We start from the raw sequence: 21,042 nt of genomic DNA on the forward strand, positions 1-21,042 counted from the left end.
CAGCCCCCCCCCCCCACCCCACCCCACCACCAAAAAAAAAACAAAAAACCAGCAGCTGTCACAAGACAAAGGCGGTGCGTTGAGTAAGTAGACAGCGAGGTGTGAGACCCAGTCACAGAAAGCTCAACCAGTTTGTTGCTTGACGAAACGAACTGCCGTCTGAAAACAAAACAAGGGATTTGTTGTTTTTCGTGGGCTACACCCTGTCTTCTTCATGCCTCTGGAAACACACGAGTCCAACACCTGAGAGAAAAACGGTGTCAAGGTGTGTGGGGTGGGTGGAGACAGTTTTGGGAGGAATTCAGACGGCAAACATTCCCCAAATAGACTCATCCAAGGAATAGAAAAGCTATTTGAATCTGGCTTTGCCTGAGCGAGCAACTCACCTGTGGTCCGGACAGGTAAGCCGCTTCATTCCTTTGTATTGCTGGATTGAATATCCTTCAGTTCGTAAGAAGGAAGCCTTGAACAGACCTGCGGTTGACGCTCGCATGTTCTGTCGCAGCCTTTATCTGCGGCATCATGAGCGAATCAGCAGAGGCTTTGGCTGCTAACCTGAAGAGCAGGAGAAATGTCACCATTGAGATCAGCAACGTCACCAGCAGCTACTGCCTCCTCGACCCCAAGTAAGCGCACCAGACGTCAGGGGGCTGTAAGCTGTTACCTGCAAAACAGCATTGAGTTTAACTTTTAAATCCTCTTTGTTTTCTGTCTGTGTGAAAAAGGGTCTTCCTGGACAGTGGCAACTGCCACAGCCCACCCCAACCCACCGTGCGCCCTATGAAAACCGAGGTATGCAACTTCACCAAATCCAGCGGCAAAACCTCCGGCGCTGTGGGCGTCCTGTCCTACGACCTTTTTGAAAGGCATAGCAACAGTGCCCGTGAGAAACTAGTCTTAATGTTCTCTGTGCCCTACGACTATAACATGTACGAGAACTGGATGGCCTTGGGCATCTACGGTCAGGACAAAGAAACCGATTCGAGTCTCTACAAAGAGATGTACTACAATAAGGATCAGGAGGGCTTCATCCGGGCCAAGTCCACCGGCAACTGTCTCACATTTGAGGGCAAGAACCTGGACATCAAGGCTACCATGTCCCCGATGGGCAGGGCCATGATGAAAGTGGAGGTGTGGGACAAAGTCTTCTCTGCGATGCCGCACCAGTTGTCCAGCTGAGCTGTTAATGTTCCAGAAACCTGATAGACGCACCTGTGCGTTGTTTCATTTGTTCACCAAATAAATCCAAGCCTGAAATCTGTCTCTTCATTGCAAAGAAAAAAACATCTTGAAAAAGTTTCAGGACTGTCTGGTCCAACTCGTGGAACAACTTCATATTTGAGGAGGTAGTTCTCACTGGACCTGCAAATACATGGTTGTCTTGGGTTCTGCGTGTTCTGACTTTTGTAAATTTTGTAAGGAATCGACTTTTACCCACAAATGAATTCTCGCCAAAAGTTTTTCTGAATACCAAGTGTTTTTCAATAGCATCTGATCACAAGCTCCAGTATCATTGATCTGAACATCAAAAATATCAATTAATGCATAAAGAAATTTGTTGCAAGGTTTTACTTTTTGCAAATTTCCAACTTCTATATTTTTTGGGTGAATGCTTGTTTGTAATTTTTGTCCATTCTTCAGTAATTTATGGAAGAAAAACTAAAGGTCCTGCAACTTTGTATAGGTACTAAACTGAAGAATGTTTTCTGCATAACTGAATAAATTAATTTGATGAAGGATCATTTAGTGAATCACCAGCTGAGGGCAACAAGGAACTGATGAGACGTACCTGGGAGGCAGATGACAACAGAACCCTTCCGGTCTCTTCAAGGACACCTCACTCACACGTGTTTCACACAAGGCTGCCACCTAGTGGTACTTGTATTCAATACCCAAACTTCTGATATCCTGCAGAGAATTCACTTTGTCAAACACATGAGAACCATTACATCAGCACATATTTGTAAATGATCATTTCAGATCTTAAACCACAAACATTGATCACTTTTCTGGGATTTTGAGTTGTCTGTCGTCAACTGGAGGAAAAACTTCTGTCCTTGAAAGAAAACAAATCTGTCGTCAACTGGAGGAAAAACTTCTGTCCTTGAAAGAAAACAAATGGAACAGTTTGACTCTTCGAGAGACAAAAAAAAGGAACTTACAGTAACTTATGTACTCTGCCCTGCAAGCCCATGGTTAGCTTAGCTTAGCATAAATATTAGCAACAGGATGAAAAGTCATTGCATTGTAAACACCAGGTCAGTTTTGCACAGATTAAAAACAAGAACCTGAAAAATGGTGAGTTTTATCTGCTGGAGTCGTCTCATTTTCATTAGTGTTGCTGCTACGACGTAGCTAAGAAACCACTGTTAACCCAGGAGGATCGACTCATCTTTACACTCTTAGCATGTTGCATGAATACTTTGAATCATAATATTTTGTCATCTAACAGTTGAACACGTTTGTACGGACCGTGGACCACTGCCCTGGTAAGAGGGGACGTTCTTGATGTTCTCTGAAGGTGACAAACGTCCGGAGCCTTTACAGAACATATGCTTCAGACATATTCTTTCGGTGACAACATTCCCTGCAGTGTTCCCTACATGACTGCACAAGAGAACGTTCCATTTTGGTTATTTTATGGCCATGTTGCAACTTCACAATGATGTCTACTTGAATGTAAGGTTTCTGTAGGTCACATCAAAAATTTCCTTTTGATACTTTTTCAACAGGAAACAGTTCCCCAGTAAGAAACGATATGTTCCCAGAATGTTCTGAGACCATCCCCACCAGTGCACAGGACTTGTGTTCCCATTATTCCTTAAGGAGTACATTTTTTACAGACGTTCAGAGAACATACAGCGGGTTCTGGGATTATTTCAGGGGTCATGAGAAATGGGATAGTCTCTCTAGGTCTCTATACATTCCCAGAAGATTTCCAGGAAGTTTCAATGTGGAGCTCTTGAGGACGTTGTTGGGCAGACGTTTAAGGAACATTCAGGAGTTTAGGGGGATACATAATGGATTTTCCCTCAAGTACTTTCATTATGTTACTAGAAGATTTGCAGAACCTGAAGGGACTGTACAGGAACCTCCAGAGGACCAACAAATAGCAACGTTATTATTTCTAATCTTCTATGCAGTCACATAACTGCAAGCTTCCATGAACGAGCTTAAGGGTACGTGCTATAAGTCCCCTTAAAATGTTCCCTAGAGATTGACGAAATAAGCTGCCCTTAACCTTGTAAGAACTCCACATTGTGACATTTTGAGGGCATTACAAGACGACATCCTTCACTCCAGAGGTTCCAGATTGTCCTTGGAATGAAAAATTTCTAGCTGTGTAGACATCTTAGTCAGAGCGGGTCCATCTGGTCCCGATCAGTCCGATCCAGAACACTGCTCATAGAAAACGCTGATTACAGAGCTGTAGCGGCTCTTCAGGTACATCTCAAGAGTTGCCAGAGACATTCGCCTCACGTCGTATCCCCTGAACTGCTTTGGCGCTGTCATGTCAACAGGGACGATCTCCTCAGTGCTGTTGCGGTCATTGCGGCCGATGGCAGCGTACGTTGGGAAAGAGTCCTTCAGCTCGTCTGGAAGGCTCTGGTTGTAGTTTGGACAGCAGTAAGCGGACCACATGTACTCAGGAACGGCCACGCGATTCCTCAGCCAGTGCTCGCCTGTCTGGTAAGGAATGATGCCAGTTACGATATAAGCCTCTCCAAGACAGTAGGCCGCTAAGGTTTTGTTGACCGTCTGCTCCAGGAACTCCCAAGGTCCGTCATTAGAACCGGCCTTCTGGGGAACCACATTAGTGAGGGTAAAGGTGGCAGAGCGGTCTTCGTGGATCTCGTGGTGAAGACTGGGGTTCAGGTGGCCTCGCGAGTAAGTGGAGTTGATGTAGTCCAGCTCCACTGCTTGACTCTCCACCACGTTCTGGTCTGGAGGGCCTGGAGGGAAGCGGATCATGTTGCCATCAGCTCTGGGGTAGGCCAGCTGGTGGAGGGGGACAGGAAACAGAGCTGATGACATGTCTTGCTGTACATTCAGTAGGTCAGAGGTGCCGATTTGACACTGGATGACGATGTGGAAACAGTTTAGCAGCTCTGTGAGGCTGCAGCTCTACTTCTAGATCACCATGATTTACTTACTGTAAGATAAATCTGAGGAATAGTTCACCCTGGAAGCTACAAAAAAAGGTCCAAAGTCCAAAGGAAGGAAAAACAGAAACTAGTAACTGAAAGGGTCAACAGGCCTCAGTCCTGGACGTGCTCGGAATCAGAGTGCCGATGAAAAGAAGCTCGATGAAAGACTGACAACCAAGGACTTACAGGAAACCACAGGGCAGAGCAGGGAACACGACACGGAGAATGACAGAGACGATGACAATGAACCGACAAGAGACAGCGGGAAACACTGAGGTTAAAAACGTGAGGAAATGAGACAGGTGGTGCCATCATGAGGTAATCACAGCAGGGAGCAGGAAGATGGGACACTAACTACAAAATAAAACAGGAAATCAAGACAAGGACCATGACAGAATTAAGTCATGCAAAACCTCAAAACAACCTGCCAAAAACGTGCTGTACTGATGGCCGCTTCGTCCTGTGCTTCAGAGTTGACCTGACTTGCTAAATAATCTGAATAGAAACCTTCATATTTATTATTTTTGATAACATACATTCTGAATGAATTTGATAACTTTCTTCATGTCAGATATATTTTCAAACTATGACACTTTCTCAAAATGCTCCTCAAGAAATAACGTGGATCTGTTCTCATGCTACCTGTGAGGTGAGGAACTAAGAAAGATTCATTTTCTTTGTGCATTTACGACACAATCCCACTTTCAAGGATTTTTTTCCCCCATTTGTCAGTGGCCCGTATTGAGTAGACGATAAATAAAATATGAATTCATGCATTTGATTGCCGTTTTCCATCTTCCATTAAAGGGCAAATTAAACTGCGAACAGTGGAGATTAGAGACAATCTGAACACACAATTTAGTTCTCTGTGAGTGGTTCCCACTTCCTCATTTTCTCTGTCAGAAAACATCTCATTTGGTTGTCGCTGTGTGAAATGATTGCTCTCAGGCTAGAGCATCAGTTTCAAGCATTTAACCTCCAGTGACACCGAATGTGCTATTTCAGTTTAAATGAACTGCACAGCTTAGATAAATTGGACCTGAGCACAACTCTTGTGACACAATGCCACCTCATAACGAAAGATTCTCACCTGAGGCTCAAACTTCCAGGATGCTGTGGGTCTCTTTCCTGTCGGCAAAGTGAACAAATACGCCGAGAACCACGGTGAGCGGCTAGGTCGACTGTACAACGAGGCGAATCGATACTGGTTTTTGTAACGCTGGCAAATAGGAGTCCCAGCAAGACCTTTAGGAGGCCAAGACCTGTAGAAGAAGTGCAGGCATGAGGTGAAGTCCCCCACATCAGCAGCACAAAGGCAGCACCACCCTGCAGCCCAGAGCACCACAGTACAGAAATGTGACATCTTTAGTGAGAACAAGTGCGAGGTGAACTCCAGCAGTGCGATGTTTGCTGGACGGACCACCCGTCTGTTAACCTCGGACAAGGTTCACAGTTCTTCCTGATTCAGCATCACATGACTTAGTGAAAGCAGAAGTGTTTTCTTCATCGGTTGCATTTTTCTTTCTCTTTTTTTTCTCTACAGAAAAGAGACCTGATTGTTGCACCTCAGGATATTCCTCAGGAAAAGATAAACTCTTCCTCCTGCAAGAGAAAATCACACACGTGGGATAAAACCCAGCATGAAGAAACGTGAGCATGTACAAACAGAGTTCATATATAAAATCGAGAGCATTGTAACAAAGGAAAACCTAAACATACAGCATGGGTCAGGTTACAGTTGGTTTCTGTTGACCCCAGTTGTTCTGCACGACCCTCATGGTACTTGTTAATCAGTCCAAGTTGTTGGAAACTTTTTACTCTGAGAATAAAAAGCTTCTTTGGGGGCTTTTTGTTCACGTTGGTGCCCATTTTCCTTGTGCATGCAGCGCAGGGATAGGTGGAGAGCTGCTTGTTTCTCCTCCCCTGCAAACCACACACACAAACATGAGAAATTCATTTGCCACCCCCCCCCCCCCCCCACACACACACACACACACACACACACACACACTTCCTTATATAACACAGTGAACGGTTTGGGAGTGGATTCTTATCCATGCTAGAGCTGGGCTTGCAGAGAGAGCTCAAAGTGCATTTCTCCACTGCTGCAGGGATTTCAGGTAAGACCTTTGCTACAGTCAATAGAAAGGCTTGGTGGGACTGGTTCACTACCGCACTCAGTAACTTGCTAACATTCTTGTTGATGTCTGCAGGTCAGCGATAAGGTGTTCCTCTTTTGACTCTCAACAAATAAACAAGCAGAAATGACACTTGAGTCTTTTGGTCTCTATGTTATGAACTGAAAGTGTTTTTATCCTCCCAGAGTGCAAAGTAGAGGATGTGGTTAGAGAGCATAGCTACACCAGAAGTTCATCGGTAAAAGTCCGCTGAACTTTGGCTCTTTGGGGTAACGTCATTGTTTTTGTTGAGACCCTGGAGCCCCCCTGGCTTCCTCTAAATCCAAACCACAGATCTGACTTTGCATTTGAAGTCATGTAGGGAATGTGTTTTTAGATGTATTCGGATATAACTAAAGTCAACCCACACTTGTGGTTCCTGCACACCTAAAAAGAAGTTGTTTAAATCTATTTGGACTCCAGAGGGAGCTGTGAGTGATATCATCCACCCCTTCAATTGGCGTCACTTGAGTCAGCGTCAGTCGATGGGATAAGAACTTGAGGCTGCTTGACCTCCATAGCTGCTGCTCATGTTTGCATGAGACTTCCTGCTTCAAGCTATATTAGCTTGCTACTAGCATAACAAGTAATATAGCTCCAAGCTACATTAGCTTGCTACTAGCATAACAAGTAATATAGCTCCAAGCTACATTAGCTTGCTACTAGCATAACAAGTAATATAGCTCCAAGCAAAATTTGCTTGCTACTAGCATAACTAGTAATATAGCTCCAAACTACATTAGCTTGCTCCGAGCATAACAAGTAATACAGCTCCAAGCTACATTAGCTTGCTACTAGCATAACAAGTAATATAGCTCCAAGCAACATTAGCTTGCTACTAGCATAACAAGTAATATAGCTCCAAGCTACATTAGCTTGCTACTAGCATAACAAGTAATATAGCTCCAAGCAAAATTTGCTTGCTACTAGCATAACTAGTAATATAGCTCCAAGCTACATTAGCTTGCTAACAGCATAACAATTAGCCTTGTTGTACCTGGTTGGCAGTTGAGGTAGTAAATGTCAAGCATGAAATGTAGTTCTACCATAGTAGATCAATTTAAGAAAATGTGTTATGTAAGTGTGGCTCACTAGAGAAATTAACATCTGTGGTCCTTTGCTCAGAGTTCATCCATGGGGAGCATCCCAGGAGTTCCTCTTCTGCTTCTGGTGCTGAGTGCTTCCCTCCCGTCAAGTCCCGGCGTCCAGGCTGGAAAGATTCTGGTGTTCCCAGTAGATGGCAGCCACTGGGTCAACATGAACCTTCTGATCCAGGGCCTCCATGACAGGGGTCACAAGGTCACCGTGGTCCGCACAAGCACTAGCTGGTACATCAAGGAACACGCAGCACATTACCATTCCATCACGGTCACCCTACCGGAGCCTATCAGCACAGAGCAGCAGGACTTCTTTGTGAACTTCCTGGTGCGAATGCTGGCAATCCAGAAAGAGGGTTCCTCTCTAATCGGCTTTGTGAAATTTTACTGGGACATGCTTGGTGCTTTGTCAAAACTGCACCAACAGGCCAGCCTGCTGGGGGTAGAAATATTTGAGAACAAGACTCTACTGCAGAGTATTCGTGACACTCAGTTCGACATGGTTCTTTTGGACCCCGGATTGCCTGTCGGGGTCCTGGTGGCCCATGAGCTGAAGCTGCCAACTGTGTTCAACGTGAGATGGCTCACCAGTGGAGAGGGGCATTTTGTGGTTGCTCCATCGCCAACTTCCTATGTTCCAACGTCTGGATGTACCGTGTCAGATAAGATGACCTTTGGGGAGAGGGTCAAGAACACATTCCATTACTTTCTGAACATCTACATTGACAAATTTATTGTTTGCCCTCATTATGATCGACTGGTAGACCGATATTTTGGTTCAGATGTAAACTTTTATCATCTCCTACAAGGAGCAGACATCTGGCTGATGAGGGTGGACTTTGTCTTTGAGTTCCCCAGGCCCACCATGCCAAACATGGTCTACATCGGTGGATTCCAGTGCAAGCCCCCGGTGCCTTTATCCCCAGAGCTGGAGGAGTTCATCCAAAGTTCAGGGGAGGAAGGATTCATCCTCATGTCGCTTGGTACTCTGGTCAAAGGCCTTCCTGAGGAAATTACGTCAGAAATCGCTGCTGCTTTTGCGCAAATTCCTCAAAAGGTCATATGGAGACATGTCGGAGAGCGCCCCAAAAATTTGGGCAACAACACCCTAATTATGAAATGGATCCCACAGAACGACCTCCTAGGTCACCCGAAGATTAAAGCCTTTGTAGCTCACGGGGGTACGAACGGGATCTATGAGTCCATTTACCACGGAGTGCCAATCATAGGCATTCCTCTGCTGTTTGACCAGTTTGAGAATGTCCTTAGACTGGAAGTACGGGGAGCCGCCAAAGTGGTACAGGCGACACAACTCACCAGCCACAACTTTCTAGCAGCAATACAAGAAGTTCTTCACAATCCGGCCTACGGAAGTAACATGAGGCGTCTCTCTGCTCTCCATCGAGATAAACCGATGCATCCTCTGGACACTGCCCTGTACTGGATTGAGTTTATTATACGGCACAAAGGAGCGCCACACCTACGCACGGAGTCTTATAAGATGTCGTGGTTCACCTACCATTCTGTGGATGTTGTATGCTTTTTGTTAGCAGTGTTGCTGACTGTGGCAGCTGCTGTTTGGGGATCAATATGGTTTCTATGCTTCCGACTGTGCAAGAGGACCAAACCCAAGCAGGAGTAGTTTTTGGCTCCTCGTGTTAAAGGACAACACAGGGGATATCCTCTTGTTTTATAGGCATGTCTTGGTTCTACATGGTCCTACACCATAGTCTGATCACATGACCTGCACCATAGACAAGCATTTATAATTAACCTAGCAAAGTTGGTGCTGCTGTTACACTGCTAAAACGCGCGGCTCCAAGAACCTACGGCTTAACGGTTGATGTAACACAGCAGTAAATTATGGAGCCCTAAAGTTGCCATTAAAAGACTTTTTGCTGTTTTTGGCAAAGAGAAGAGAGAGAGAAAAAAAATATACACACCAAGGCCATGAGGTATAACTTGCTCCCTCAACAAAGTCAGTTTAGACATTGGAACAAGTTATATTTTGTGGCAGGAATTTTTTTTTTCTGGCCAATTTCAGGCTTCGAGGTAAACGAAGCTTCAAGCTTGTCAATGAATCCCAATTGATCATTTGATTGACAAACAAATCTTCCTGGCATCCCAAAGGTTTAATAAACCAGTAATCATTCAAATCAACTGTGAATGAAAATAAAAGAGTTAAATAACAAATTGTTTGGCTGGTTCCTTTTTTCCTGCAGCAAAGAAATGGAGGTGTCTCAGGACTACGAACGTTTTATTTCTGAAAGGCAACATGAAATTTCACACCATCAACAAGTGAAATTCAAGCACGTCTCTGACATCCATGATTCCGTGGAGTGCCTATCAGCTTGAACTCATTTGTTGATATATTTACAGCACATAAAAAATGTTCTCGGACATTTTACATGTTCTTTTCACAAATCCATCGATAAGCAACCATGCAGGAGCCGTCCATCCAGGACCTGAGAGGGTTTTCTGACGTGTCGATGTGTCCGCAGTCTTCTCCGAGCGGGTCGTCCTGCTTCCAGTCATCAGGCTCAGTGCTCATCCCTGGGCGGCTCAGCCAGTACCTACAGAACCGCTGAGTTATAGAACCTTGGCGCTGCTTTATGAACCTCTGTTTGCAGTTGCTCGACTATTTGTACAGAAGTGTGTTGTCCAGACATGCATCTACACCAGGGGTGTCCAGACTGGTCCAGTAAGGGCCGGTGTGGCTGCAGGTTTTCATTCCAACCAAGCAAAAGCAACACCTGATGCAACAAATGAGCTGTGAGGACACAGCTTAGTTGATTTAAGTAGAATCAGGTGTTGCTTTTGCTTGGTTGGAATGAAAACCTGCAGCCACACCGGCCCTTACTGGACCAGTTAGACCCCTGATCTACACTGTCTACCTTCAGGCAGCTCACCTCAGTATTCCAACTTAACACTTCAACACCTCGACTGGATTTCCTGAATTTATTCTTCAAAGTTTGTTGAACTTCTCTTACATTCTGTCGACTGGACATAACAACACGTGGTCTCCTGCAGTTACGCTAAACCAGAACATTCTCGAGCCTGGCAGAGGCTGCAAACACAAACAAGTCCGTGTGGCACCAGTGTGGCGGGGTTGGACTTACTGCTCATCTGAAGCCACCGCGCTGCCGTCCACCCAGCGCCAGTCACCCTCCACTTCCATGTCCGTCATGCCGACCCACAGCCTGCCGCCCCCCTCCACGGTTCGGCTGCTTTCAAAAACAAACTTCTACGAAGAGACAGACAGATGGAGTGACGGCTACAAGATGACCTCTGTGGGCCGCTGGTCCGGTCCTGCAGTTCCTCACCTGTTCTGGCTCGCTGTTAATGATGAGCAGGTCGCCCCCTTGTGTCCGGCACCAGGCTCTGCTGGAGCGCCAGGTGAGCGCTCGCGTGGAGAAGTGGTAGCATTTCATCTGGAACAATCTCCAGCCTCGGTCGCATGTTCTGCAAATCCGCTCTGTGATAGAGACGTTCCCTGTCAGTCCTGCAAGTTCCTCTGACTCAACCTCAGGATGATCCATCCTCTCAACCATCTCATCTCTCCATTCTAGGTCACATGATCCAGGAGCAGCTGCAGTCAGTGTTCCAGATCTCTTGTGCATCATTTTAAAGACATTACTTTATCTTGTCTTGGTGTTTCATGATATGCTACAAAAATTCGTTGAACATTACAGACAAAATATCACCCCACAACTGTCAAATGTGCTCAACCCCTCACCAAAAGGTTCAAGCTGCTATAAAATGCGGATGTACCTTTAGTCTCGTGATGGACCACAGGACAGTACAGGTCCAGAGAGCCGTAGGTCTCGTTCACCGAGTGCAGATCTGCAGCCATCCGCTCCATCTGCCTCCTCCTGCTTCTCTCCAGCTCCGCTGCCTCCAGCCTCTCTTTTCTCAGTGTCGCGCTTAGGTTCTGGTTTTGATCCTGAAGCTCTGCTACGGCTGCTCTCTCACCATCGATTTCTCTCTGAAACTCGCTGTTGACCTCCAGGAGTTCTTGATTCTTCTCCTTCACCTGAAAGATCTCGTCCCTCAGAAGGCTGTCCACCTCTGAGAGATGCTCCCTCTCCTCCTCCAGCCGGGCGTTGGTGTTGACCAGATGTTTGATGGTTTCAGACATGTTGAACCTCTCCTCCTCCTGCTCAGATGCACTCTGGACCAGCCGATCGTGTTCTTGCAAGATTTGTTCATTTACAGATGTTAAATTCACAATTTGCTCCATCATTCGGCTTCTTTCCACTGTCAGAGCAAGGTTCATGGACCTGAGCTCAGCTGAGGTGGCGTTGAGGAGCTGGGTCTGCTCTTCCAGCCGGCCGCTCTGCTTCTTCAGCTCCTCGTTGTCTCGGGTCAGGACTTTGTTTGTTTTAGAAAGAGAGACGTAGCTGTCGCTGATGTTGCGGTAGTCAGAAAGGAGGTTCCTCCATCGCCGCTGGCTGTCGGACTCGTTGTTGTCTGAAAAATCATCATTCTCAGGATGCGTCATCCAAATGTGATTATGAATTATGAGCTATGCTAATTTATGCTAACCGTAAGTGCTGCCCGGGTGCGTACGTGTTCGTGAACTGGCGCCTGACATGTTAACACTCAGCTAACGTAGACAACGCAAGCTCATCGCCTAGAATTCCCTCAAAATTAGTGATTGTAGTTTTTGCATTTCTGTGTGAATCTGTGGATGATTACACAACACGCTAATGAGTGAGGTTCAAACAAAGTGGTGCTCAGATGTTTGAAGTTTAACAGCATCATGCTAAACTAAGCTAAGCTAAGCTCATCGAGTGAGCTGCGAGCTTCTGCACACTCACACAAGATGGAAAGTGCGACGCAGGTCACGAGCAGCAGAACGCAAAGTGTCGACAGACTGACCAGCTGACACGAGGGATGACGGGTCACTTCCTGTCTGGTCCTGACACGACCTGATGATAAAACCAACAAATGCATTCATGTTAGCGTCTGAACCAACGTTGTCATTGGAACCAGGGAAGAATTTGATTCATGCAACAACCGACTGTTTCTACGAGAGATGAAGTGTAATCACGATTACAGGTTTAACTGCATCACTGGGTTTTTTTATGGTCAAGGATGCATTGCAAAACTCTTGAATGGCCTACCTTCTTCCTGCTCCTGCTTGGTTGTCATGGCGACTGGAGTTGAGCTGTCGGTCCACGGGAGCCTCTGATGTCCGACCATCTCACCTGCAGGAGCTTCAGCCAGGAGCAGACTTTTATATCGTCCTAGAACCTGCCGACGGGTGCGTGAGCTGTGAAACAAAGAGCCTCCAGTTGAAGGGACATGGATGGAACTGTTCTTCGAGGTCGACTAGCGCCTCTGTGACCGGCTCACCACACGTATGACATCATAAATACCTCACAGGCTGTCTAGACATCAAACACGCAGATCAAAACAGCTCCTAGGTGCTAATGTGAGCTGCTTCTGTGTGGTTTTCCTGTCGCGTTTCAAACGTTTCATCAAGTGTGCAGGTGTTTGAGACGCCAGAGAAAAGTGATGGTATTGTCTGTTTCTGCAAAGTACTTTTGATGTGTGTGTGTGTGTGTGTGTGTACAGACATTTGTTTTCAGTGAAATGTAAATTGGCTCCCATTTTTGGATGTAAAACCAGCCGATTAATTACGAACGTTAACGCCGTATAAACTTTAAGATTTGGACGTTTGACATTTCGCTGAATTAAAAACACAAACCCAAAACCATATTTTGCAGTGATGCTGTTGGTATCACAGCCTCCAATCATGTGACAGCACTGAATGCCAGCTGGGTTTGTTTGTGATACTGAGACGAAGTAATCTGGTTGTAATTTGCACAGTCAGGTGAAGTACTTGTACTGCAGTGCTCTACTTCAGCTGCACTATGGTACACCTCTGCTTGGCTGATTTTGAAACTCAGAGGACAATGAGATCCTTTGCTACGGATCAAAAGGAGTCACAATCCAACGATTTGAAAAGATAAATCCAACGCTACCTTCGTCTAATGAAGCAGTAATTATAAGCTTCACTGGACTGCAGTTTATTAGCCCAGACACATCAGCTTGCTACTAACTTTATACTGGGGTTTTTGTTGTTATTACTTAGCTCTTTTTACGTTGATCGTCAGTCCACAGAGCAGTCAAACCCAGGAGACGGCAGCCGTCCTCACGACTCACCTCACCGACCGTCACGTCCAGCCTGTCCAGGTGGTCAAACTCGGCTCAAATCTCTTGAAAGACAGTCGTTTTTTTCTCAGAGGACAAAAGTGAAGTGCTGAGTTGTTGAAGCTTCAGCTCATTTAAAGTCCCTTCACCCCCCCCCCCCCCTTGCAGATTTACCTCAAATAAAAACCCTAACGGAGCATTCAGGCCGACCTCTCCTTATCTGGCGGTGAACAATGGTCCCGGGGCCTGTGGGCCCCTGGGAGGAGGAGATCTCACCTACAGAGTTCATGAAGAGGTTCTGGGAGCTTTGACACTTCAGAGAAGGTGAGAAGAAGTTCATGCGGCCACCAGCACGTCACCAGTCACATTCAACCCCAACTGGGAAACAACCAGTTCACTGCATGAGAAGATCCGATGAGCGGACTGGATCCTTGGTTTCTGAGCCTTTGCTCGAGATGAAAATGAACTCATGGATGAACTGTAGAAGTGCTTTGATACTTAAACCAATGTGTTTGAAGTAGAGACATGTAGAGAAATACTTCTGAAGATACTCCTTGTATCACAGCAGCAGTAAAACTTCCAGTAGCTTCGGTTGTGCTGCAGACGTGACATCAGAGACGTACACTTACTTCCTTCGGTTGGTGTTTTGTGTGTAACTGCATGATCGCTGGAGAACTTGAGACATGTTTAAAGCACAAGCATGTAAAAAGTAACATGTGAACAAAGTCGCAACCTGTTCAAACAATCGCCTCCACTTTGAGCCAGAAGGTTTTAAGTCGTGCAGAGATGCTGAGCATCTTTGCAGGAGAGAGTGTCCCAGTCTCGTGGCGAGTTCGAAGACGAGGCAACACTCCCCCTGGTTGGAATCACCTGACATGTTCCAACCCTCATACATGATAATAACAGTAGATATTTCCTGTGTCGAAGGGGGAAAAGAAGTCCTGGATGTGCTCCATTGGTTCTGCCTGAGCTCCTTCAAACTGGCCCGGATACTTTTAGTGTCATAAAAACGTGACTCCTTCCAGCTTCTCACATCTGATGAGTTCTTTGTCTTCTGTGACTCAATACATTTGGGCCTTTTTATCAAGAATATAATCCTGTCGTGTCCTTGCTGCCCTCTAGTGGTCCGTTGGAGCTCCTTCAGTCTGTCACAGAGCGATGAAGCAAAACTTGCATCAACAGGAAATCTGGTGCCAACAGCCTGGGAGATAGTAGGAACAATAGTCTTTGTCTGGGGGTGTGTGGGGGTGTGGGGGTCATCCTTGGGATGGGCCGTTCCTTGACAAACACGCCGCTGCCGCCAATAACTGCGTGAAAGGAAACACGCCATTGTTTCAACCATCTGCCTTGTGAGCCCTCACCCGAACCCGCAGCACTGTGTGAAACACAGCAATGCAGTACTTATACTTCAGTAAAGTAATGCACATGCAGAGCGCAGTAGCAAGGTGGCACTGCAGGAAAAATCCTCCTGATACCTAAATACCAGCATGTAGTAAAAGTATTACAGTTTAATTCCTGGTTGGCCCGTTAAAGTGATTATTAATTATGATCATCATTTGATTATTGATGGTAAATAAATGTGTTTATAGATGGTTCGATATCATAAAGGGTCATGAGATGAGTGCTGGGACAGGAAAAGTCAGACATTTCTATCCACAAATCTTTGTTCTTTTCTTTAAATCTTAATTTTTGAGGGAACAGCAAGTGGAGCCTCAGACATCTGATTTACTGGGGAAACTTTGAATTAACTGAAACAATCAACGAGTCTATGTGGTCTGTCACAAGCCTGCGTGGAAGCTTCATGTTAAAAGTAACTAAACTGTCCGATAAATGTTGGGAAATGGAGCTTTAAAGTGACATCAAATTAAAAACTCAATATTGCAAACGAGTCCAAGTGGTACTTGGGTCCTGAGCGAGCCTCCAGCAGCTCTGAGACACAACAGCAGGTCGTCCATTTCAGTGATTCTGCGAAATCTGAAGTGAATTTGCTACTAAAGGAAACAAACCTGATCATATCAGATCAAACTTTATTGATTATCAGGAGAGACAGCAGGCGTGGAAGCAAATACAGACGCTGGCGGTTATGATCGCTGACTCCTCTGAACGTCTGATGGTTCAATCAAAAATGGTTCACATCTTTATATCTTATACACATGCAGATGTTGCATGCTAACAGCTAACGTTAGCCGTTAGCCTGCCCGCTAACGTGAAGTCACAATTCAGTTGCACGGCTCAGAAAAAGTGTGTTTTATATGAAAGAAAAGGCGATATACTTGTAAGAGAGAGGGACGGACGGTGGTTTGCTGGGACGCTCTGTGAGCTGAAGGCCCTCTGGGGGGACTTGGGTCCAACACTGCGTCTGGACGGGGAAGTGAGAGCCACTCGTCTGAACTGGCGACCTGAGAGTGTTCGAGTCATTCGGGTCAGCCAGGACTAGAACCTCCGACCTTTACGCTCCGCCCTCACTTCTGGTTCAGCTCACTCTTGGGCTTTACTCATCCAGACCACCACATAAACCAGGACGGGGATGAGGCTGACGGGGATGAGCGTGAGCGCCATCACCAGCCACTGAGGCGCGTCCTCCGGCTGGTACACGTCCCCAGAACACTTCTGGAAGAAGAAGGAGTGGATCTGGAGGAAGAAGTCCTGGATGCTGGGGTTGGGATAGAAGCAGTCCAGCAGGAAACACACCTGCTCCAAACATAGCGTCATGTTGTTGTACGGCCTGCAAGAGAGGAGAGCCGTGCAACCAATGATCAACGACCATTCACGGAAAAAGAATTAAGTCTGACGCGTGAGAATTAGCAGAGTGCCGCTCTCTTGACAGGATTTCAGGTGAGACAAGAAAAACAGAGGAAGTGCAACATTCTTCAAACTAGATCACCAAGACTTGCTGAGGCGGGTTTGTCTGATGGTCGTTCTGGTCTGAGCGTGGGCCGCTGACCGGGTCACTGACGGGAACCATCTCTCCTCCACCAAATAAACAGCTGATAACCATTTCCCAACGCTGGTACGTTGCATTATCCTGCACTCTAGGAATGAACAACAGTTTCTCTTGTCACGTTTACACCTCTACGGTGGCAGACGCGGTCGCTCAGGTTGAGACATCAGGTTTTCTGTTCATCTGCCTGTGTGACTTGTTGTCCCTGAGCGTCTTGAGGAGATTTCCTCAAAATTTGGCTCAAATGTCCGCTGGGACGTGCAATGAGCTGAAAAACAACAGATTCACGTCACTGCCAGTTCACAGGGCCGTGATATCTCAACAACCTCCCCCTCTGGGACTGAAAGATGACCTGAAACGACTTCGGTGGTCAAAGGTCACTGTGACGGTGACACATCGCAGCAGCACACAATCACACCGTGGTACTTCTACTTTATTCCGTTCCCAGAGTACTAGTACCCCGCAGGGTGTGATGCTGTACCGCGAAGCTGCGGCCTCGGCTAGAACCCAGGATGCCTGGCGGTCTCACCTGATGACTCGCTCCAGAACACACCAGTTGTCTTCGCCGATACTGAGCATGTCTTTGTGAAAAAGCAGGCCACAGTCGTGACTGTACATCAGCAGGGCCTGTTCATTGCAGCCGCTGCCGGACCCCCTGCTCTGGTCCTGGAAGTTCTCTGAAACACAGAAATACTCCTGATTTCAGGGGGGGGGGGGGGGGGGGTAATAACACTCCCCTCAGTACTGCTGTTTGTTTAATGAGCCACAGAGTGATTTGATGGTTCATGTTGTGCATGTTTCTTTAAGTGGGAGCCAGACTGGTGTCAGCTTCCCCAGATCAGCTCAGGAAACCCTCTGACAAGGACAGAGTTTCATTTCCTCACGTAGAGAGAGAGAGAGAGAGAGAGAGAGAGAGAGAGAGAGAGAGAAGCACCGTTGTCTTCGGTGATGAGGTCAGACGTCTGGTTGGTCTGCAGGTGGCTCCTGATGCTGCTCAGCTCATCCTCGTCTAAACTGGGTGTGGCGTTCAACGGTTGGAAGGTTCCTGGAAGCAGAAGAGACTCGTTCAGCAAAACATGGGAAGTGAAGTTGTGACGTCAGGCACAGCGACCGCGTGAGGGCCGGTTTCCTGGTTCCCTCTCAGCTCTGACAAAGAGAGAGAACCAGGAAATGAACCGGCAACAAGGTCTTGATCAATGGAACCGCTGAGTACGGGTCCTGCTCAGCCCCCCCTCCAGATTTTCATCTCCAACAAATGAACCAGATCTTGTGAATTCTCTTTCAGATGTAAATCTAATTCGATAACGACGTAACGATCTCTGGAAGGACGTGAAACAATACCAGAAATTATTAGCAGAAATAAAGTAACGCAGAACAGACAGCACACGAGCGTGAACACGCTGTACGCCGTTATTCTCCTGATTTCAGAGCGAATAGACGGCGTATTGGTCTCTAACACCCGGCTCCGCCTCAAACGCCTGATTTGAAAGGAGTAGAAAGTAAATTATTGCAAAAATACATTTTTTGGTCAGACAGTTACTACAGTGACTACAAGAGGACAGTACGGACGCAGGAAAACTCAGTTTCTTCCAGTCGTGCAGATAGAGACGTAGTTTTTAGACCAACAGGAAGTTAGCACGTCGGGGATGAGGTGTTTTTGTAGTCCTAGGAGATAAAGTCTAAGTTGCAGATGCTAATGTTGAATGATTGAATATTGACGATCAATAGTCAATCATTGCTGAGACTCTCAGTTGGTCTCAGCCCCGTCTGCCAGGGAGAACGTGGGGATGTTACTGTTGGCCGGGGGGGGCGTGCCGGTCGTCTGGTTCCCCGCAGCTGAGCTCCACTCCTCCACCGTCACGTTGGCCGGCAGTGAGGCCAGAGAACCTGCACACACACACACACACACACACACACACACACCAACCATCACACATGAAGCTCCTGAGCTGCTCTGCTGCCTGCAGCCTTTCCTCCACCAGGTCCACGCACACACACACACACACACACACGCCCACACTCACACACACACACACACCCACACTCACACAGACACGCCCACACACACACACACACACACACACACACACACACACACACACAGACAGACACACACGCCCACACTCACACACGCCCACACTCACACACACTCACACAGACAGAAAACAATACACATGGAAACGTGCAGTAAAGCTCAAAGAAACAGGAAATACCACTATGGTAAAAGAGCATTAACCTTAAAACCACATGAAGTTCTTCGGTGTGTGTGTGTGTGTGTGTGTGTGTGTGTGTGTGTGTGTGTGGATCTGTACATACCGAGCAGCAGAGCCGGGGCGAGCAGGCAGAGGATCATGGTGCAGGTGAGGGAGGCCCGACTGACCGCAGCAGCCCAGTGAGTCCTAGAGCTTTTAGATGTGAGAGTGTGTGTAAAGAAGGAAACCCAGCCCAGATATGTGTGTGTGTGTGTGTGTGTGTGTGTGTGTGTGTGTGTGTGTGTGTGTGTGCTGCACCGGATGAAGGAGGGTGAACAGCTTCTTATCATAACTTCATGCGTTGAGATTGAGATCAGGTGTTCTGCCTGTTTACAGCCAACAGGAAAAAAACAACGAGGCAAAAACCACAGAATTTTGATTTCGTCATGGAAAAAAAATCAGTAAAGTTCACCGTTGCATTCGTAGCTTTTAGGAGAAAACCAGAAATTTAGACGTTCGGGTCAAAGACTGAGAGCCTGGAAATGTTCCTCTTTGGTACCTTGAAAGTGCTTGAATTTTTTCCTTGAAGCAGCGGTTTTCATCCCAAGGTCACGTGACTCCCAAACTGTTGGAAAAAACAAATCACTGGATTAATGAAGACATGAAAGAACAGAGAGCAATGAAAGGTCCTGCGCAGGTTGCCAGTCTCCCTCTCTGAGGCGATCAGTACAAAAATCATCATGACTGCTGGTTCATTTGTACATGGAAAACTGTGTTTTTTAACTCAGATATGTTTACATGAATATTAAGTGGCAGTAAAAGGACTTTTCAAAGTCATAGCCTACATTTGTACAAACATCTGGTTTCGGGTCAGGAGGTCACACGACGTGAAGCTTGTGTGAAAAACAAAGTTATTCATTTCTTACTTTTGGATTAAAACGGCTCATCTTACATTAGAAAACATAGAAACTACAGTACAAAAAAGGGTGTCCTCTATTTCCAGTACTTGTACTACTACGACTTGGACTAACACCTGCTCCTGGGACTGGGTCCGGTTCTGGTGAAGGAGTCCAAACCTGGATTTGTTTATCATCAAACCCACCAGAACCTGAGCTTCTCCTCGGGTTTATTGACCTCAGCGTGTGGAGGAGCGGCAGCTTCTCTTCTCTTGTTTGGGTTTTTAAAGTTAGACGACGTTTGCCGCTGTGAGGCATCAAACCAGTCCTGAGGCCGTTCGTACCGGTCTGGGATACTGGTGAGAGTTTTCCCAGGAAGACTCCGGCCCTGCCCGGCGGCACAGTGCTGTGGGCTCCGTCCTGATGGCGGTGGTGATGAGAGCGCAGGGCGGCAGCTTCCTGCTGCCTCCATTAGCCGGTGAAAACCCTCTTCAGGGATTTCCTCCCTGGTTGGGGGCCTGCGAGGAGGGAGGAGCTCAGCGGCTCACAGAGGCTCTCACGCCTCCGCGGTTGAGCCACCGCCTGGCCGACCCTCCTGGGGGTGATGAAAGATCACCTTCACCTCGAAAAGTGGAGAACGCAGCGACATCATGGGCTTGGAGGGTTTGGACGTGTTTCTGGTGGCTTCTGTCTTGCAGCTGAGACAGGAAACTGCATTCTGCCATGAGGCTGCACCATGGGGGGGGGGGGGGGGGGTGCGCCGGTGCTTCTGTCAAATAATTAAGAAAAAAAATACATTAAAGAAACACCAGCACCAGCAGACGTCACTGCTCGGTGTAAATGAAGTATCTTTTGCAGTATTTAGGCCCAGTACTTCTTGGTCTGGAGTTTTAAATGATCCATGGTTCTGACCAATCTGAGTTCTGATCCCGACTTTTAGACATCCAACCGTTTCAAACCCTGACTTGACTGGTTGGAGAAGAAGAGAACAGCAGGAGGAAGGAGGAAACCAGTACTGAGATACTGGTTTCATACTGCAGCCGTGTTTTTGGTATTCGTACTGAAACTGGTACTCAGTGTCAGGGGTTTCCTGCCCTGTGGCTTTCAGATCGAAGAGCAGAAATGATGGAATATTCCTGCAAACTCCAGATGGTGGTGGGAGGTGCCAGTGCCTGTGGCGTATCTATCTATCTATCTATCTATCCATCCATCCATCCATCCATCCATCTATCTATCGAGAGAGAGAGAGAGAGAGAGAGAGAGAGAGAGAGAGAGAAAGAGGAGGCCGGTGCCTGCAGCTCCACTGACAATCACAGTTCCACCACCAACACCATTGCTGCCCTCTGGTGGTTGAAACGAGCTACAGCGCCGCACCGACAGGTGTTGAAGGTGAATTGTAGTTCGGAACCGGTGCACTTCTGAGGCGGAGAGG

General features: G+C 46.9%; 4 protein-coding genes and 1 pseudogene across 10 annotated transcripts; 2 read left to right on the plus strand and 3 right to left on the minus strand.

The window, feature by feature from the left end:
* Positions 1-54: 54 nt before the first annotated feature.
* Positions 55-6,030, minus strand: LOC147240049 (endonuclease domain-containing 1 protein-like). Of its 5 annotated transcripts, none has more exons than XR_015111429.1 (4): positions 5,868-6,030; positions 5,239-5,750; positions 2,473-3,999; positions 55-1,908 (listed from the first exon to the last, which is right to left on the minus strand). XR_015111429.1 is itself a non-coding variant. In XM_086194602.1 (3 exons), the coding sequence occupies exons 2-3, from the start codon at positions 5,509-5,511 to the stop codon at positions 3,382-3,384; spliced, it is 891 nt and encodes a 296-aa protein (XP_086050728.1). In that variant the 5' UTR covers positions 5,512-5,750; positions 5,868-6,030; the 3' UTR covers positions 55-3,381. The 5 variants fall into 5 exon arrangements, 1 of the variants encoding a protein (XP_086050728.1); XR_015111428.1 differs by having other exon boundaries at positions 2,006-3,999; XR_015111427.1 differs by having other exon boundaries at positions 1,997-3,999.
* Positions 74-2,178, plus strand: LOC147240050 (DELTA-stichotoxin-Hcr4a-like). Its single transcript, XM_086194604.1, has 3 exons — positions 74-401; positions 506-626; positions 726-2,178. Exons 2-3 carry the CDS (start codon positions 523-525, stop codon positions 1,177-1,179), a joined length of 558 nt encoding a protein of 185 aa, XP_086050730.1. The 5' UTR covers positions 74-401; positions 506-522; the 3' UTR covers positions 1,180-2,178.
* Positions 6,031-6,154: 124 nt separating the features above from the next.
* On the plus strand, positions 6,155-9,598 carry LOC147240051 (UDP-glucuronosyltransferase 1A5 pseudogene; annotated as a pseudogene). The gene is made up of 2 exons (XR_015111425.1): positions 6,155-6,268; positions 7,451-9,598. The product of XR_015111425.1 is annotated as a UDP-glucuronosyltransferase 1A5 pseudogene (transcript).
* Positions 9,599-9,674: 76 nt separating this feature from the next.
* Positions 9,675-12,719, minus strand: LOC147240052 (uncharacterized). Its single transcript, XM_086195609.1, has 6 exons — positions 12,549-12,719; positions 12,243-12,353; positions 11,194-11,892; positions 10,746-10,897; positions 10,542-10,666; positions 9,675-9,995 (listed from the first exon to the last, which is right to left on the minus strand). The coding sequence occupies exons 1-6, from the start codon at positions 12,625-12,627 to the stop codon at positions 9,827-9,829; spliced, it is 1,335 nt and encodes a 444-aa protein (XP_086051735.1). The 5' UTR covers positions 12,628-12,719; the 3' UTR covers positions 9,675-9,826.
* Positions 12,720-15,591: 2,872 nt separating this feature from the next.
* On the minus strand, positions 15,592-20,439 carry LOC147240053 (receptor activity-modifying protein 3). Of its 2 annotated transcripts, XM_086194555.1 has the most exons (6): positions 19,955-20,439; positions 18,839-19,339; positions 18,317-18,409; positions 17,457-17,567; positions 17,052-17,199; positions 15,592-16,306 (listed from the first exon to the last, which is right to left on the minus strand). In XM_086194555.1, exons 2-6 carry the CDS (start codon positions 19,062-19,064, stop codon positions 16,060-16,062), a joined length of 825 nt encoding a protein of 274 aa, XP_086050681.1. In that variant the 5' UTR covers positions 19,065-19,339; positions 19,955-20,439; the 3' UTR covers positions 15,592-16,059. The 2 variants fall into 2 exon arrangements, with proteins under 2 accessions (XP_086050681.1, XP_086050682.1); XM_086194556.1 differs by lacking the exon at positions 19,955-20,439 and having other exon boundaries at positions 18,839-19,030.
* Positions 20,440-21,042: the final 603 nt, after the last annotated feature.

Source organism: Aulostomus chinensis, chromosome 23 (assembly GCF_037954235.1).
Source record: "Aulostomus chinensis isolate RoL2024-O1b breed Wild chromosome 23, RoL_Achi_v1.0, whole genome shotgun sequence".
NCBI classification, from domain to species: domain Eukaryota; kingdom Metazoa; phylum Chordata; class Actinopteri; order Syngnathiformes; family Aulostomidae; genus Aulostomus; species Aulostomus chinensis.

What these genes read in the sequence shown, in the direction of transcription:
- LOC147240050 (XM_086194604.1), top strand. Translation starts at nt 523, where the DNA reads ATGAGCGAATCAGCAGAGGCTTTGGCTGCTAACCTGAAGAGCAGGAGA. An exon ending in TACTGCCTCCTCGACCCCAA is followed by an intron (nt 627 to 725) that starts GTAAGCGCACCA and finishes TGTGTGAAAAAG; the next exon opens with GGTCTTCCTGGACAGTGGCA.
- LOC147240053 (XM_086194555.1), bottom strand. Translation starts at nt 19,064, where the DNA reads ATGATAAGAAGCTGTTCACCCTCCTTCATCCGGTGCAGCACACACACA. An exon ending in CGCCCCGGCTCTGCTGCTCG is followed by an intron (nt 18,410 to 18,838) that starts GTATGTACAGAT and finishes GTGTGTGTGCAG; the next exon opens with GTTCTCTGGCCTCACTGCCG. An exon ending in CCTCATCACCGAAGACAACG is followed by an intron (nt 17,200 to 17,456) that starts GTGCTTCTCTCT and finishes TCTGTGTTTCAG; the next exon opens with AGAACTTCCAGGACCAGAGC.
- LOC147240049 (XM_086194602.1), bottom strand. Translation starts at nt 5,511, where the DNA reads ATGTCACATTTCTGTACTGTGGTGCTCTGGGCTGCAGGGTGGTGCTGC. An exon ending in CCTGGAAGTTTGAGCCTCAG is followed by an intron (nt 4,000 to 5,238) that starts GTGAGAATCTTT and finishes CCCCTCCACCAG; the next exon opens with CTGGCCTACCCCAGAGCTGA.
- LOC147240052 (XM_086195609.1), bottom strand. Translation starts at nt 12,627, where the DNA reads ATGGTCGGACATCAGAGGCTCCCGTGGACCGACAGCTCAACTCCAGTC. An exon ending in CAAGCAGGAGCAGGAAGAAG is followed by an intron (nt 12,354 to 12,548) that starts GTAGGCCATTCA and finishes TTTTATCATCAG; the next exon opens with GTCGTGTCAGGACCAGACAG. An exon ending in CGTCGCACTTTCCATCTTGT is followed by an intron (nt 11,893 to 12,242) that starts GTGAGTGTGCAG and finishes ATGATTTTTCAG; the next exon opens with ACAACAACGAGTCCGACAGC.